Raw genomic sequence first — 17466 nt, forward strand, 5'->3', positions numbered from 1 at the left:
GGACAACATGTTGAAGCTCTTATATGCTGTGTTCATAGTTCACCAAATGCAGAGTTCCTGATCGTGATATGACATGAGAACGTCCAAAGTAGAAGAAATACTTCTGCCAGGAAGGAAATCAGAGGATTGGTTATCCCACACATTCTCAAACCCACAGGCATCAAAACATTCATTCAGGTTCCTAATTGCTTCCACTGGGTGAAAAAACTGCATTGTATAAGAGACTGCAAAATAAATTCTTTTTCCAAGAAAAACGATAAAAGTCAAAATTTCAGAATACCTGTATAAGATAATTGCCTACATTTGTTTTCCATGGTATGGCATTTCCATGGCCAGAGCAACTTAGTGGCCATCATTTTTGACACAACATTCAATTTTCTCTAATTGACCTTGTTCTTCTAACACTGTCTCATTCCTAATGTCAAGAAAACACTATGCCAAATGAGAAATATTAATTCAGCAGTTAGAAACTTACATTAAACTTTTAATAGAAAAAATCCTGCAGTTAACTTTTTTTTAAAAAATCTGACAACTAAGATGGCCACCACAATTTGCATCTGAAATACCAGGAGATCGAAGTAGAGACACAAGTCTAACAAGAAGACTAGCCAGAACGATGCTTTGGTTAACTGAGTAGACTATCCAGATCACCCTCTCAAGGCATTCATAAGTGGAGGTGTCCATCCAGGGGATAAACACTGACAATACCACCTGAGAGGTTTTGGGTTTTAGACATCGGACCTCATTAAAAACTAAGGGGATTGAGAGAACCATATAACCATCTCCCCAGGCTGTGTAAAACAAGGAGTTTTGTTACACAGACAAGCAGTAACTAAGTGTGTAGCAGCAGAGAAGGCTGTGTGCCTCACTTTCTCTGGCTTTCTGTCGCCCGCTCGCTGCTGGCCTGCCGCTCGTTGCCTGCCTGCCTCTCGGACGTTGAAGTTTTCAGAAGGCTTTTGATAACCAACCTCCTGTGGAGGACTTTATCACAATTTAAGCACATGGGATAGGAGGTAATACATGGGCATCGATTAAGGATTGGTTAACAGAATACAGAGTTGAAATAAACGGGTCATTCTCACGTTGGCAGACTGTGACTACTGGGGTACTGCAAGAATCAGTACTTGGGTCCCAGCTGTTCACTATATATATCAATGGTGGATGTGGGGACCAAATGTAAATTTCTAAATTCGCAGATGACACAAAGCTAGGTGGGAATGCGTGTTATGAGGAAGATGTAAAGTAGCTTCAAGGGGATTTGGACAGACTTGGTGAGTGGGCAAAAACATGGTAGATGGAATATACAGTGGAAAAATGTGAGGTTATCCACTTTGGTAGGAGAAATAGATGTGCAGAGTATTTCTTAAATGGTAAGAGATTAGAAAGTGTAGATGTACAAAGGGACCTGGGTATCCTCGTCAATAAGTCACTGAAAGCTAGAATGCAGGTGCAGCAAGCATATGAAGGCTAATGGTATGTTAGCCTTTATTGCAAGAGGATTTGAGTACAGGAGTAGTGACGTCTTGCTTCAATTCTATAGAACCTTGGTTAGACCGCATTTGAAGTACTGTGTGCAGTTTTGGTCCCCTTTCCTTAGGAAGGATATTGCTGTAGAGGGTGTGTAACAAAGGTTCACCAGACTTGTTCCCGGGAGGGCAGGACTGTCCTGTGAAGAGAGATTGGGGAAACTGGGCTGTATTCTCTGGAGTTTCGAAGAATGAGAGGTGATCTCATTAAAATCTACAAAATACTTAAAGGGATAGACAGGGTAGATGCAGGTAAGATGTTTCCCCTGCTTGGGGTGTCTAGAACTAGGGGACGCAATTTCAAAATAAGGGGGAAGCCACTTAGGATGGAGATGAGGAGAAATTTCTTTACTCAGAGGGTTGTGAATCTTTGGAATTCTCTACCCCAGAGGGCTGTGGAAGCTCAGTCATTGAGCATGTTTAATGCAGAGATTGGCAGATTTCTAAATACCAATGACATAAAGGGATATGTGGATAGTGTGGGAAAAAGGCATTGAAGTGGAAGATCAGCCATGATCGTATTTAATGGCAGAGCAGGCTCGATGGGCTGAATGGCCTACTCTTCCTATGTTCCGAGACCAGGGGAAGAGAGCCACCTACAATTCTGCCTCCAAGAAACCCCTGAGCAAAACGGGCCAACCACAAAGTGCCCTTTGACCAGTCAAGAATGCAACTCCAGCCAGCAGACCACTGATTCATCCAACCTCAGACTGTGTATTTAACTTTTATTTATTCTGCACTTTACTCCAAACAAAAAACTTCCTTTCCACTTTGTAATCTATTTATGTGTGTGTGATCCTTGTGTGAATGTGTAGCATTTATTTTTTATTTTAGATCGGGTTTAGCATGTTGAGTATAATAAACTTAACTCTTTCTTGTTTAAACTCAAGAAAACCTGTCCGATTGGTTCTTTCGCGATCACATTAAAGGTAAAAAACACACTGAGGTGGTAAGCACAACCACTGTTTAAAAAGGAATGAACCCTGTTGCGGTCAAATAAGAGGAAGGGCAAGAGGGGCAACTCTGACCACCTCACCTGCCCGTAACACCTAACCAGATATACATTCAGCTATTTTTGTGTGTTTAATTGCTTTAGTGGAGAGTTTATTTCGTATATCAGTCTTTCTCTACACTTCCTACAAAAAAGGACTGGGTTATAATCTACATTTCTAATTTTTATTTTGTTAATTTTTCAGCAGCAAATCAAACTGAGGGCATAGGTTTAATCTTATTGGCAAAAGAAACGGGGAGGGGGGGAAATGAGAAATGTTTTTATGCAGCGAGTAATGATCTGGAATGCACTGCCTGCAAAGGTGATGAAAGCAGATTGAGTAGCAACTTTCAAAAGGAAATTGGATAAATACTTAATGGAGGAGGGGGATGAAAATATGTAGGGCTAGGAGGAAGAGCAGAAGAGTGGAACTAATTGGATAGTTCTTTCAAAGAGCTGACATAGGCACTTTGGGACAAATGGCACCTCTGTGCTGTATGATTCTATGAACCAGTTGATCCTTGTGAAAAGATCTATGGAACCCAGCATCTTCCCTCCCTCCTGTATAACACATTCAAATATGCAAGGATAACAACTTTGAAAGATTTTTGATAAAGCATTTTTTTGGTTTGCTCCAATTAACTGCTTGGATGTCTCAAATTATTGGTATAGTATCTGAAGAACAGCAGCTAAATTTGCCATTGGTTTGAAAATTTGATCTTTGGTTCAGGATTTGATCATGAAACCTGTCTTCCACTACGGTAATGGGGAATATTAATTTTACAAATTGGATTTCAGTGATTTGCAGGAGTAAGTGCGGTTACTGCTAGTGAGATTCGTGTTGGTATTTTTGAAACCGATTCACCTTAAAATCTTTAGCTTAGCTCTGAAGATGAAATACTGATTAAACATGAGCTGCATACTAACTTGTTCAAATTTCAGTTGCTTAAAATTACAGCTGTATGGAAAAACTATTGCATAATTTTGATTTTGAATACCTAAATGTAATGGATGATGAATTTCGATGAACATTTACATTAAGGGTAGGTTTTTAAATGTTATTGAATCACTTTTTGCCCTGTTGAGTGGTGGTGTCAGCTAGAAAACATCTGCAGGGCAGTTATATTGATTTGAAAAGAATGCTGCATTTCCATGGTGTACCCTCAGTTGATCAGGCTTGAATTATGGATTGGCTTTATAGTTATGGAATAAGTGTGTTCGTGTTCAGAGTGTAAAATTCCAAGCAGCTGATAAAGATTCTTCTAAGCTGCTAGTGTCTATCGAACCCTACCAATTCTCTGCCCTTCTGCGTCTGATAACTTTTATGGGGGTATGGTTTCACTGGTGCTCACTGCCATTCAGTACTTCTCATAAGTTGCATTTTTTTTATATTCGTTTATTGGGTGTGGGCGTCACTGGCTGGCCAGCATTTATTGCCCATCCCTAATTGCCCATGAGGAGGTGGTGAGATGCCTTCTTGAACTGCTGCAGTCCACGTGGGGTAGGTACACCCACAGTGCTTGGGAAGGGAGTTCCAGGATTTTGACCCAGCGACAGTGAAGGAACAGCAATATAGTTCCAAATCAGGATGGCATGTGGCTTGGAATGGAGCTTGCAGGTGGTGATCCCATGCATCTGCTGCCCTTGTCCTTCTGGGTGGTAGAGGTTGTGGGTTTGGAAGGTGCTGCAGTGCATCTTGTAGATAGTACACACTGCTGCCACTGTGCATCGGTGACGAAGGGAGTGATGTCTGATCAATTATTTATGTCTGAGCCTAATACACAAATACCAGTTATGGACACCATAACTAAGCCCAATCTTCTCACTTGGGAAGCATGTATATGTGAATTTCAAACAAAAATCACGGGATAGGGAATCAGGAGGGTCATATTTTTTTCCTTCTCAGCCCTGGGGCGCTCATACCAACTACAACACCCCCAGTGCTATCCCAATTAGCTAATATGACCAAAATTGGTGACTGAACCTGGAATGCTTCTGTTTTATATGGCTCAGTTCTAAGCTGGGTGTTGCTCTTAAATGAATGAGCCATTGGGAAACTTATTTTCCTCTTTGAACTGTACATTAGAAAGAATAATTACTATAATCTCATGAAGAATAACTGTTAGTGTTAAATTTTCAAACTTCAGGTGATCTGATATCCTTGCCACTGCACGCATGCCCCTGCCCCCCCCCCCCCCCCCCCAACGCAAATGCCATCCTGACTCACTGCTTTATTTAAATATATTCTTTCGTTTTTGCAGGTCTTACATAAATGTTTTGGTAGCTCCTTGGCTTTCAGAATTGTATCACTCACTTTTCAGACTTTTCTGCATTTCTGATATTGGATGTTTGTATTCCTTGTGTCCAGGTTCTACTTTTGAGCTTTCACTGTGTTGGCTGGTTGATGATACTTGGATTTAAGAAATCTATTCTCAACCTTTGAATTTTTCTCAATTCTTCCCATCAGTCCCTTCCACCTACTCGCTATTTGAATCTGTCAAAACTCTGCTTTAAGTCTTGCCAGGAATTGCTTAAATCATTGCAAACTAATCCTGGCCTCTAGATATCTCCCTTTTAATGCACCCTGCAGTTAATCCGCCTTTCTCACTGATTTCTGATATTCTTGCTGAATACAGGCAGCGCATAGAACACTTGCCGGGTGGGCACCGGCGGTAAAGGAGCTACGGCTGCGGCCCCACCAACATTGCAGGTGCTTATAATTGCATCTTTCTTCGACAGGTGGTTTAAACATTTTCAACCTATGACCTTCTGACTCAGCTGTGAGCAGTACCAATTAACCTAGGCTGATGGAAATGTTTGTTATCTCTTCACTCTAGCCTCCAGTCTCGTTCTATTGCAGCCTTTTATTTATTGATGCATTTATTTTCCTGTAGGTTCTCTTAACTGTGAAGACTGTCTTATGCCCATTTCTTCCTTCTAACAACCTTACGTCTAACATTCTGTATTAAATTCTATACTCATTGCATACTCATTCTCATTCCTTCCCATGATCTCAAATTGAGCTACTCAATTCATCCCTTTTCTTTCCCCACCACCACCCCCCCCCCCCCCCACCCTCAAACCAAATGTTCATTTTATCTATGATGTCCATAAATAGTCTTTACAATTCTATTATTTGTGCTTTATTCACTCACCTTTGCCTGACTTATGTTTATGGTTTGTTTTTTGCCTCATTTGTGATTCCTTTTTGGTGCAGTGTTAATTATAGTGTCCTATGTACCCATACTATGGTGCATCCTATCTATTTCTGGCTATCTTGTACATTTGCATGAGCCTCCTTGTCCAGTATTCCTAATTGAAAGATCCCTGTTTAAGTCTATCATTTTCAGTCACTTTTCTGCTCAAGTCTAGCCTATACAGTCAGTGCACATTTTATCTTGTTCAGAAGGCACTCCAGTCCCATAGCCAGGAGTTGAGATCTTTTATTCTAGTCGCCTTCACTGAAAAAGTAGCACATAACTGGAGAAGAGAATTCTGTCTTGTTGGCCCTTTTTAGACTTTCTCCCAAACTTCCTGAAATTACTTTGAAGGCATGCTAACTACATTCCAACGTGGACTACAATTAGTTTTTTTTTTGCTCCTGCATTTAATAGATCATCAACCCTAACCTGATATCAGTCACACATGTTCCTGGGAGACACCTGGCAGTTCTCATGCTCAGAATGAACCCCCTTTTATCATTACTGATCTCTACTCCTTTTGTATTTTTCCTGTTGCCCATTTCTATTGAAAGATGCATAGCAGTCAAGTTTTTATAGCCATCTGCTTGACAGCTGCCTATCTTTTTGTTGCATGTGGCCACATGGTCAAATATTTGCCATCTCTTCTTCACACTGCCAAGTCTTTCAAGATCTGTGACTTGTATCCTGAGTGTTTTGCAATTAATTTTTCCTTAAAGTCCACCTCTTTGAGTCAGCTTTTGGTCATCCTGTAGATTATAATGCGGACATTATAATAGGAGTAACGTTGAGAAATAGTGATTTAGAGTCTCAAGATTCAGGATAATTTCTTTTTAAGTTTGAAGATAAATAGTAAATTATTTAGTTTCTCTTTATTCTTTTAAGTTGAATGCAACCTCCATTTACAAAGCTTCCATATGGGCAATCTTGTCTCTCTTTCTGAATGGCTTACTCTGTGACTTTCAGTTTCTGTGTTTTTATATTTTTTATGTTATGTTCCTGTGTTAAAGCATTATCAACAGCAAAATTATTTTGTTACTGTTTTTGATTTATCACTTAAATAACCTGGTGTACAAGATTAGACTGGCATGTATCAGTTCTCTTTTACTGAGCTTAAGCAGCATTGTGCACACAGAACATCTGGGTATACCTCAAAGCAATGCTGTGATTTGGCAGACTTACATGGCCTGGTGTGAACATTTGAAGAGCTAGTGGTGAGTTTCTCCTTTTAGAAGGCAGGCATTCCTATTTTGTGTATGAAAACTGAACTTCATTCATAGAATGAGGAAGACTACCAATATTGAGCAGTTCGTTTTTCAAACACATTAGTGCACTTGTGCCCAGCAAAATTTGTTGCTGTCTTTTCTCTTAGTGCAACATTTTTCCCTTTTTTGCTGATCGTGCTTTGCTAAAGTGATATCTGACACTATTTTAACATTAAAGGATTACTCCAGGAAGAGTTTTTTAAATGTACTTGTGACCTTGGTTTGTGTACACACTAAGTTTCTAATTGAGAATACTCAAAGTAAAATATAATTGTTTTCCACTTGTACCAGTGGCAGTCCTGCATATTAAAGTTGAGTTTTTAGCAGTGTATCAGTAAATGATGCAATGAAAATGTGGTTACTGAGCTCTGACTTTGTGGATATTCCTTTAATTTTTTAATGGAATTTGTTCATTTTAATGTGGGACATTTTTAGTAGAGGAAAGATTTCCTGTCGTGGACAGCAACTGTTGCATCAACTACTTTTGTACAGCTATATCTGTGAAGAAACAGCTATTTACACTCAGTCCCTTCAAAGTAATTTAGATTGTAATGTATCCATGTTTGCAGGCAATACAAAGCTAGGTGGGAAAGTATGCTGTGAGGAGATGGATGTACAAAGGGATATAGATGGGTTAAGTGAGTTAATTAAATTATTCCTTCTCGACCTGTCTGCAGCCCTTGACATTGTTGATCATACGCTCCTCCTTCAGTGCCTCTCCAACAAGGTGGGACTGCACTTTCCTGGTTCCATCAGAGAATCACCTTCTCTTCCCACTCTGTACAGTTACCTCTGGTGTCACCCAAGGATCTATCTTATTTTCAAGGGGGTACAGTAGCATAGTGATGTTACTGGAGTGGTAATCCAGAGACCTGGACTAATTGTCTGGAGACATGAGTTCAAATCCCACCAGGGCAGGTGGAGAACATAAAATTCAGTTAATAAATCTGGAATAAAATGCTAGTCTCTCTTAATAATCATGAAACTAATAGATTGACTTAAAAACCCAACTGGTTCACTAATGTCCTTCGGGGAGGAAGTCTGCTATCCTTACGGGGTCTGGCCAACAGGTGATTGCAGACCCACAGCAATGTGGTTGACTCTTAACTGCCCTCTGAAATGACCTAGCAAGCACTCAGTGTAGGTGGCTCACTACCTCCTGTTCAACAGCAGTTAGGGATGGGCAATAAATGCTGGCCTTGTCAGTGATGCTCCTCACATCTGAAGAATGAATTTTAAAAAATTCCCATTTGATGGTTCTCCTTGGTAACATTATCCAAAAACCGGGTCAGTTTTCACATCTATACTGATGACGACACCCAGCTCTATCCACCACCTCTCGACTCCTCCACTGTCTCTGAATTACATTAAGAAGTAGGAGCAGGAGTCAGCCGTTCGGCCCCTTGAGCTTGATCTGCCATTCAATAAGATCACAGCTGATCTGATCGTAGTCTCACCTCCGCTTTCCTGCCGACCACAAATCCGAACCATCACTAAGACTGCATATTTCCACCTCCATAACAACGCCCAACTCCAACCCTGCCTCTGCTCATCTGCTGCTGAAACCCTCATCCATCCTCTAGATGTGATTATTCAAGCACCCTTCCAGTCAACCTCATGTTCTTCCACCATAAACTTGCCGCCGTCCAAAACTCTGCTGCCTGTGTCCTAACTGGCACCAGGTCCAGTTCACCCATCACCCCTGTGCATGTTGACCTACATTGGTTCTCGGTTAAGCAACGGCTTGATTTTAAAATACTCATCTTTGTTTTCAAATCTCTCCATGCCGCCCCCCCATCTCTAGCCTCACAGCCTCGAATATCTGTGCTCATCTAATTCTGGCCTCTTGAGCATCCCTGATTTTAATTGCTGTGATTTTAATTTAACTGGCTGTGCCTTCAACTACCAGGGCCTTAAGCTCTGGAACAAAAACAGAAAATGCTGGAAATACTCAGGACAAGCAGATGAAAGGTCATGACCTGAGATGTTAACATTGTTTCTCTCTCCACACATGCTGCCTGACCTGAGTATTTCCAGCATTTTATTTTTTTTGTTTCAGCTTTGTAGTATTTTGTTTTTGTATTAGTCCCTGCACTCTGGAATTCCGTTCCTAAACCTCTTTGCCTCTCCACCTCACTTTCCTCCTTTAAGATGCTCCTTAAAACCTACCTCTTCGACCTAACTTATGGCCATCTGTCATATGATGTGGTTCAGCATCACTTTTTGTTTAATAATGCCCTTGGGAAGCGCCTTGTGATGTTTTATTACATTAAAGGTGCTATATAAATACACATTTTCAGAAGAATGAGAGGTAATCTTGGTGAAACATATAAAATTCTTAGATGGCTTGGCAAGATAGATGCTGAGAAGCTGTTTTTCCTGGCTGGAGAGTTTAGAACTAAGGGGCAGTCTCAGAATAATGATGAGAAATTTCTTTACTCAACTGAATCTTTGGAATTCTCTACCCCAGAGAGCTGTGGATGCTCAGTCATACATAAGTATGAATTAGGAGCAGGAGTAGGCCGTTTGGCCTGTCGATCCTGCTCCACCATTTGATAAGATCATTGGCTGATCTGACAATGGCCTGAACTCTACTTTCCAGTCTACCTCCTATACCCTTTGGCTCCCTTGTCGATCAAGAATCTATCTAACTCGGCCTTAAAAATATTCAATGACCCTGCCTCCACTGCTCTCTGGGGAAGTGAATGCTGCAGCCTAACGACCCTCAGAGAAAATATTTCTCCTCATATCGGCCATAAATGGGAGACCCTTCTTTTAAAGCTGTACCCTGGTTCTAGTTTCTCTCATCAGGGGGAACATCCACTTAGCATCAGCGTAGTCGTTGAGTATATTCAAAGATGAGATTGATAGATGTTTGGATGCTCAGGGATATGGGATCAGGTTGCAAAGTGGAGTTGTGGTTGAAGATCAGTCATTAAGTTAGTGCATGGCAGAGCAGGTTCAAGGGGCCATATGGCCTGCTCCTCCTATTTCTTGCATTCTTGTGTAAAACACCAGTAGTAGCAGTTTTTGTGATCCATCAGTGTGTAGCAAGGAGTAAGAATGTAATATTTTACTAATGTACTTTTTACCCTGATCACCATAATTGTTGTAATTTACAGCTTAGCCACATGTTGACTACATGGTAAGATATGCTTATGTCTGAAATTTATGTACCACTGTTGACAGTTCATTTTATTATTATTAAATTAATTCAACTCAAGTCCTGACAGTGCAACTGTAACATTACTTCCTAAATGCGTGCTAATTTTATTTGCCAGTTATTATTTTAGAGCAACTGCTTTTTTGAGGAATTGATATCAACATGGGAAGAGGAAGAATGAAGGCATAAATATTTAATTTGTTTCATTATCTTAACCAATATGGGATTGGTTAATATCCTTCCATTAAATGATTTGTTAACCACTATTTAGCAGTTAATCTTCCCCATCAAACCCCCCCCCCCAGGAATTTTATATGTAGTAATTTTGTCCCCCTCCAAGATGGGGGGGGGATCACCATTACACTTTCCTAAGGGTTCATACATAGTTCTCAAATATACGATGAAAATTTTGCAAGTTGCAGGAATCTTTGTTGTTCTACTCGCACATATGGTCAAATTTCAATTGTATATTTATTTTTAAAAACAGGAGAATCTGTACAGAGAAGAGATGATCCAGATCACTGTTCTGTCTCTGCACCTGGAAGTTCGGTTGGTCCTATTCCTATAACCTCAGATCCTTCAATTCCTTTTGAGTCTGATCGGATGGTATGTAATAAACCTGACTTAATTTTAAATGTCAGATTTGCCTTTGATTTATGCATTACTTCACTGCAAAACCAAGAGTAGCAATGCTGGAGGGGATGGCCTTATGTCTGCATAGAATGGTGCAGCAAAAGTTTCATTTCCCCAACTCTACTTAGTTTTCAAACTCTGCCACACTATTGCAGAGACAGGGAAATGAAATTGTAAATCTATTCAGAACACACCTTTTCACTGCACTTTGGTCACTGGGATTATTTCCACTAGAACAGAGAAGGCTGAGATGAAACTGAACTGGAGGTTTTAAAAATTTTGACGGATTTTGGTAAGGTGGGTAGAGGAAAATCTGTTTCTACTGTTTACAGAATCAGTGTCTAGTAGTCATGAAGAAAAGTGTCAGGTGAAATTCCTTTTTGAAAAGAGTATAGAATGCTTTGTCATGGGGAGTACTTTCGAGATGGCTTGCTTTGCATCTTTTAAAGGAAGAGTAAATAAACATTTGAAATGGGAAGATACAGGGCTACGGGAGAGAACAGGACAGTGGGTTAGATTGTCATATCAGACAGCTGACACATTCTAAGCTGCAGACTACTTTTGTTAATCTTATTTGTGGATAAATGCTAAATCAGCATACTAAGGTCTGTTAGCATCTGCCACTTGCAATATATTTGATTTAAATTTTGTGACCCTTGAGATTCCACGATGCATACTTAGGTGCTCGTGAAGGGGAAAACTTGCACTCTTCTGCCCTATATTGTGCTAGTTGGTTTCTTGCTTCCTGAAACTCTAAGGGTATATATGATTTTTCTTGTTTAACTACTGTCACATAAGTTTGCAAGATTTGAATTAAAAGCTAATATCCCTTTCTACATAAACATAAAATCAGAAGTTTGGTTTCGTCACCAGATAAAGTGGCAGTTAGGTAATGTAGCCACAGGTACAAACTGAAGAGACAAATATTTATTAGTACTCCTGTGTCATGGACGAGTTGGCTTACTGTTTTTTCTGTGATTTGCCTCTGCCCTGGTCAGTTTTAAATCTTCAATCAGTATTAATTGTAGCCCAATCTATTAAGTGAGGAGCTTGTTTTTTTTTCAGATCCAAATTTGTACATGTGTATGTTTGGCCTGTTGACCTGCCATATTAGTTTTTTTTTAACTCATACTTTTTTTAAACTGAGAAATGTTTGCCATGTACAGTTTTGTTAATAGTAAGAATTCAGAGTCTCAGCCTGTGGAATTGGTGCTTTCTAGTACAAATGTACAAATTAATCTTTGCCAAATTGTCTATAAATCCAGAGTAAGATAAAACAACAAATACCATAGCACATAATCCAGATTGGCACAGTTTTCAAGAAGTGCAATGCAAGTTAGGCTTAAAATTCTTTCTACAAATGTTTGCAGAAAAACAAAGCAACATTTAGCTTCATTGTTTTCAGCCCATTCGTGCTCATCATTGAAGAAGATCTTCCATGTCTTAACTTAGCTCACTAATACCAGTGTTTGAAATCCTTGAAGATGCTTCTGATGTTACATGGTGATTCAAGCCCAATACACTTTTCTCTGACTGCAACTTAGGAAGTTTGTTTCCTTCATTATCAAAATGCAGTCCAGATTAAAAATCATGAAGATCTGATTCCTATCCATTTGTCATTAGCACAGCAATCCAAACTACAGAATTGCTGGCATGTTCTCTCTGTAGTCAATCTGTCTTCAGATCCAAATATTTAGCTCTTTTCTTCAAAAGAAGTTAGACCTGTGTTTACATAGAACCTTGTCACATCTCAAAGCTCTCTAATTGCTTTACATACAACAAATTACTGAGAGGTATGGTGCCTATAATGTTGGGAAATAAAGATTAATTTTCAAACCAGAGTCCACAAGTAACAGTAGAATAAAGAACCGCTTAACCAGTTCGTGGTGGTGATTTGGGGAGGGTTGAGCAATGTTATCCAGAACATCTTGCTCATTTTCCAGTAGTGGCTTGGGATCTTATAACATCCCCAAGGCAGCCAGGCTCTTGACTTGATATTGTCTGAAGGATAGCATCTGCCACAGTACTGCTCTATAGTATCTAAATTAGATGCTGGAGTGGGGCTTTGACACACTGCCTTCTGACTCGGGTGAGAATGCTAACAACAGTTAATTTTGAGAAATGTCTCCAACGGCGAAGAACTGGGGTAAACATGTGGTGAAGATGACGGGAAAAGCTGGTAGTGTGGGAATACCCGAAGCTCAGCTGTACTTGTCACAGTGAAGAACAGTGTTCTGAAAAGTCTAGATGTACAGCTATGGAATGTTGTAAACTACCTGGAAAAGAAAATTCATTTAGATCTTAGATTTAGTATAATTTGAAGTCTAATGGATTGCTTTTAAAAACTAGTGGATTCAATGAGGCTGACCTGCTGTATACTGGAACAGTTCTTTACAGTGATGGGAACATATTCATGGGCTCATAGTCCTCTCCAAGGTGATGATTAGAGAAGCACCGCAGGAGTACATGGCACTTAAGCCAGACCTTTGTTTTGATGCCAATGTTATTTTCTGCAGGTGGGGTTTAATTCATACATTACTGTATTTTTGCTGGCATGTTTGAGCTATCTGGCATTCTTTCAATTTGTCAAGGACATGTGTGTCCTTCGCTTCCTTTTTCAATTTAATTTTTTCTGACGTGGAATTTTTGACTGTTGTAATAGGCTGAATGAGAGTTTTATCCACTTATATTTGGCAACTTTTAGAACTTGTGGCAATAGTTCAAAGATATAAATTGATAAAATTGCAAACAACTTAGTTTTTCAGTATTTAAGGAGACAGAATTTTGAAACTATTTTTAAATTGTCATTTGCATATCTGCGTCTTTGTACAGGGTCTATTTTATTAAAAAATTTTCCCTTTTTATCCTTGCACCAACCTGTTTATAGATAATCTGGTTGGTTAGGTGACATGGACCAATCGATCACAGAAAAGGGTTGCTCCACTATTTTAACTGATGAGTCATTGAGCTGCCCATTAACTGCATTGCCCGTTAAACTATGTAGTCCTCATTTAAACCTTTTTGGAAATGCTTCAGAAAGGATTCATTAGGAATTTTGCTGACTCGTCAAAGTGTAAAACGAAAAGAATATCCTTGGACATTGGTGTAGGGATACAGAGAAAATAATGGAAAAGATTCTGTTTTGGGAATAGAGAGAGGGGGCTGGATTTTGTTTACAGTCTGAAGGGGGGTTTTATGGCAGGGAGGCCAGAGAATCTGAGCAGAATCGTCCGCCACAGAACCCAAGACGGTAATGCCAGGTTCCAATCTTCCTGGAGGCGGTGAAGTTCCGTGGCGCCACCTCTGCTGCTCTGTGACAAGACTGCGATTTAAATCTGTTACATAGCATTTTGCATTAATTAGAATGCAATTCACTGTAATCCTGCCATCCGTTCGCAATCTTCTGCTTGACGTGCAGCATTCATCTGCCTTCGCTTTCCTGTCATTGAAAAGCTGGCACCACTGAGACTAGAGTCCTCGGTGCCTGTGAAGGTTGGGTAAGTTATGCCTTGCTATGCTGTGGAATTTTTTTTCAAAATGGGAAATTGCCACTAAGGTTAATCCACAGATGTGAGGGGAGGTTGGAACACTTGGTGGATATCGGGGTTAGGGTGGGGGGGGGGGGGGGGGAGGGGAGAGCTTTGCAAGCGGATAACTTTGAGGGGAGGGAAGGGGGAAACTCCGCAAGTGGATAATGTTGGGGGGGCAAGGGGGAAATTCTACAAGTGGATAACGGGGGGTGGGGGAGAGGAGGAACAGAGAGTGAAACTCTGCAAGTGGATAACATTGAGTGTGGGGGAAGGGGAGCAACTCTGCAAATGGATAACATTGGTGGGGGAATCAGGGGATCTCTGCAAGTGGATACACTGTTGTTGGGGTGGGGGGTGGAAGAGGGGGCAGAACTGGGAAACTGTATAGGCTGCTTTTGCCGGGGGTCCATGGCAGGCAACTCAAATGGTATTCCTATGGTCATGATGGCTTGCACATATTTAAAGGTTGTGTGGGCAACGTCAAGCCATACCATAGAGCTCATGCTGGAATACTGCTGAAGCGGAAATTAACGCATATGTTTGCCCAGATAGGTGTACTTTACGTTTTGATAGAATCCGACGTTACCAGGAGCATAGAGATGGGTATGATCCACCCTGTTTTCCTGGATCCCCTTGCTGTGATGTGGCATCTCCACTGGACCCGGGCTCAAGAGGCAGCTCCCATACGCGAGCAGCAGCAGCCACCAAGGTGCAGAGGAGCCCAGAGATGCCAGCAAGTCAATAGGACTCTGATGACATACCTGCAAAAGTCTGAGCGCCAGTGCCAGAGACAACTGCAGATGATCTGAAAGGCCGTCCAACCCCCTGCACACTCCTGAATGATGATTTGCAACCAATGGGTTTTAGTGGTCACTCTATGCCTGTGGCCTACGCCTTGATCATTCCAGGGATCCACCGGCAACATGTATGGGGTCTCCCAATCCACAGTGCACCGCTACATCAAGGAGGTGGCCAATGCTCTGTTCAGGAGGGCCAGCGTCTTTTACACTGCAGGACCCTGAGAGTCAGGCTGAGAGGGCCATTGGATTTTGTGCCATTGCGGGATTCCCACAGGTCTGAGGTGTCATCGACTGCACACAAGGCTCCCACGGACCAACCAGCTGCCTTCATAAACAGAAAGGGGTTTCATTCCATCAATATCCAATGATTGTGTGACCACAGAAAGCGCTTCCTGCAAGTGTGTGCCTGCTTCCCAGGCAGCTGGCATAATTCGTACTTACTGTGCCAGTCCCAGGTGCCACTGCTTTTCACTTTTTCTTTTTCTCCCCCGTCCTCACCTTCAGGGGTGGTTTATTGATTAAGGCTGCCCCTTTGATGACATGGCTTCTGACACTAGTGAGGAACCCACCAATGATGCTGAAGAGCGATACGTTGCCTGCCACAGCTCCACCTGAGCGACCATCGTGCAGGCCATTGGTATGCTGAAGATGCAGTTCAGCTGCCTCGATAGATCTGGTGGAGCCCTACAGAATGCAGCAGACAGGGTTGCACGCATCGTTGTAGTCTGCTGCATTCTGCACAACATCACAGTACAGAGGGGGAAGGCCTTGCAAGAAAAAGAAGAATGGAAACATGAGATATCCTCTGACAATGAGGACACTGAGGGCACACAAGCACACATGGGAAATCAGAGAGCAGTGATGGAGGCCAACATGGCAAGCAGCGAGCAAGGTAGGCAAGGCAGAGACTGATGATTTGTAGGTCATGGCGCATCTGTGGAATATGGCCCTCCATGAGGGTTGCCAACCACTCCATGGATGAAGCCATGCTCTCGCAACCCTGGGACATGGCAGTGGTTATGGCATGGATGGACTCGTCCATTGTTCACTGAAGGTTGCGCATGGCCTCTGGCATCTCCACCAGATGTTGCCTTGCCTCTCCCTGCAACTCCTGCATGCCCTGTGCTGTGAACACCAGAGGCTCATCAGCTCAGGGCTCAGCATGGGCCTAGACACCCCCAGTCCTCTGTCAGAGGCATCAGCTTTCTCAGCCTCAGCCACCTGCTTGGGCGGGTATGTGCTGCTCTCACTAGCTTGTGACCCTGAATCTAATGCCGATTTGGTACCCACCAAAGTGGAAAGTGCAGGAGCATGGGATGGTGCATCCTCTGAGTGTAGCTCGTCTTCCGAGGTGTCGTCATTCCCTCGGTATCCGCAAGCATTTGTGAGCAACGCCCTGCAGGATACAATGTGAAGAACAGACATTTAGGTGTTACAGTACGCATGTTGCAATGATGACAGCATATGAAATGTAATTTCAATTAATTCTGTGTTTGGCAGTAATCATTCTCTTCAGCTGGGGCCCTGAGCGCGACGTCTGATTATGACACGTCCTCCTTGGCTCCCAGCTAACTCCAGCACCTCTTTGGCCTGCGACAGAGGCTGCAGGTCAGACACCCGCCACCGGTCCTGGACGCCTCTCGACTGTTGTGGGCACTCTTCTCCTGAAAGATCAAGGATGCAGTCATTGTTAAGTCCCAAACGTCTCTACAGCATGTCAAAGCTAACATGGGCCCCTATTCTGCACCTGGGAGATTTCGCTCTCAATGACTCTGTCATGGGTCTAAACTGGGCTAAGATAGAAAACTCACTTATGCAGTCAGTAATTAGCTGTCATTACGATATGACCCTTCTATCATTACAATGGCTGTGTCAACCATGTGCCTTTACGCTTGTGAGCAAGCGGATCACAGCAAGCTATGTGGAACCGCGCAACTTACCTAGGAGGTCATTGACCCCCTTCCTGCACTGAACTCGGTTATGACGGGTGATTCCACGGCTGCTAACCACCTGTAAAATCTCCGTCCAGTTTTGCTGAGTCAGATGGGAGGACCTCTTGCCATCGCTGAGAAAGGGGGCCTGCCGCCTTTCCCTTGCAGCCTGGAGGAAAATCAGCAGGGAGGCATCACTGAACCGTGGGGCCACCCTTGCTCTTATGTCTGCCGTGTTGGCAATGGTGCCCGGGGGGATGTTTGCTGAGTTGCAAAATTAATCCAAAACTATGAAGTGCTGCTGAAATGATCTGCTCTTAAATGCAAGGTGAGTAAACGCAGGGCTGGCAGCCTTTTAAAGATGGTGCCAGCACCTGTCCAACATCAGGTGACGCTGTTCACGGCTTTGCCAATGCCACCCCCGCTA

At 42.2% G+C, this 17466-nt stretch overlaps 1 protein-coding gene across 2 annotated transcripts in view; it reads left to right on the plus strand.

Moving 5' to 3' along the window:
• Positions 1 to 17466, plus strand: part of poc5 (POC5 centriolar protein homolog (Chlamydomonas)) — a 149379-nt gene that overhangs the window by 93114 nt on the left and 38799 nt on the right. For both annotated transcript variants that reach the window (XM_068029504.1, XM_068029503.1), the window contains one exon: positions 10633 to 10751. In XM_068029504.1, the coding sequence (XP_067885605.1) occupies positions 10633 to 10751 (119 nt within the window). The remainder of the gene's footprint in view (positions 1 to 10632; positions 10752 to 17466) is intronic.

This window comes from Heterodontus francisci, chromosome 4, assembly GCF_036365525.1.
Source record: "Heterodontus francisci isolate sHetFra1 chromosome 4, sHetFra1.hap1, whole genome shotgun sequence".
Lineage (NCBI taxonomy): Eukaryota > Metazoa > Chordata > Chondrichthyes > Heterodontiformes > Heterodontidae > Heterodontus > Heterodontus francisci.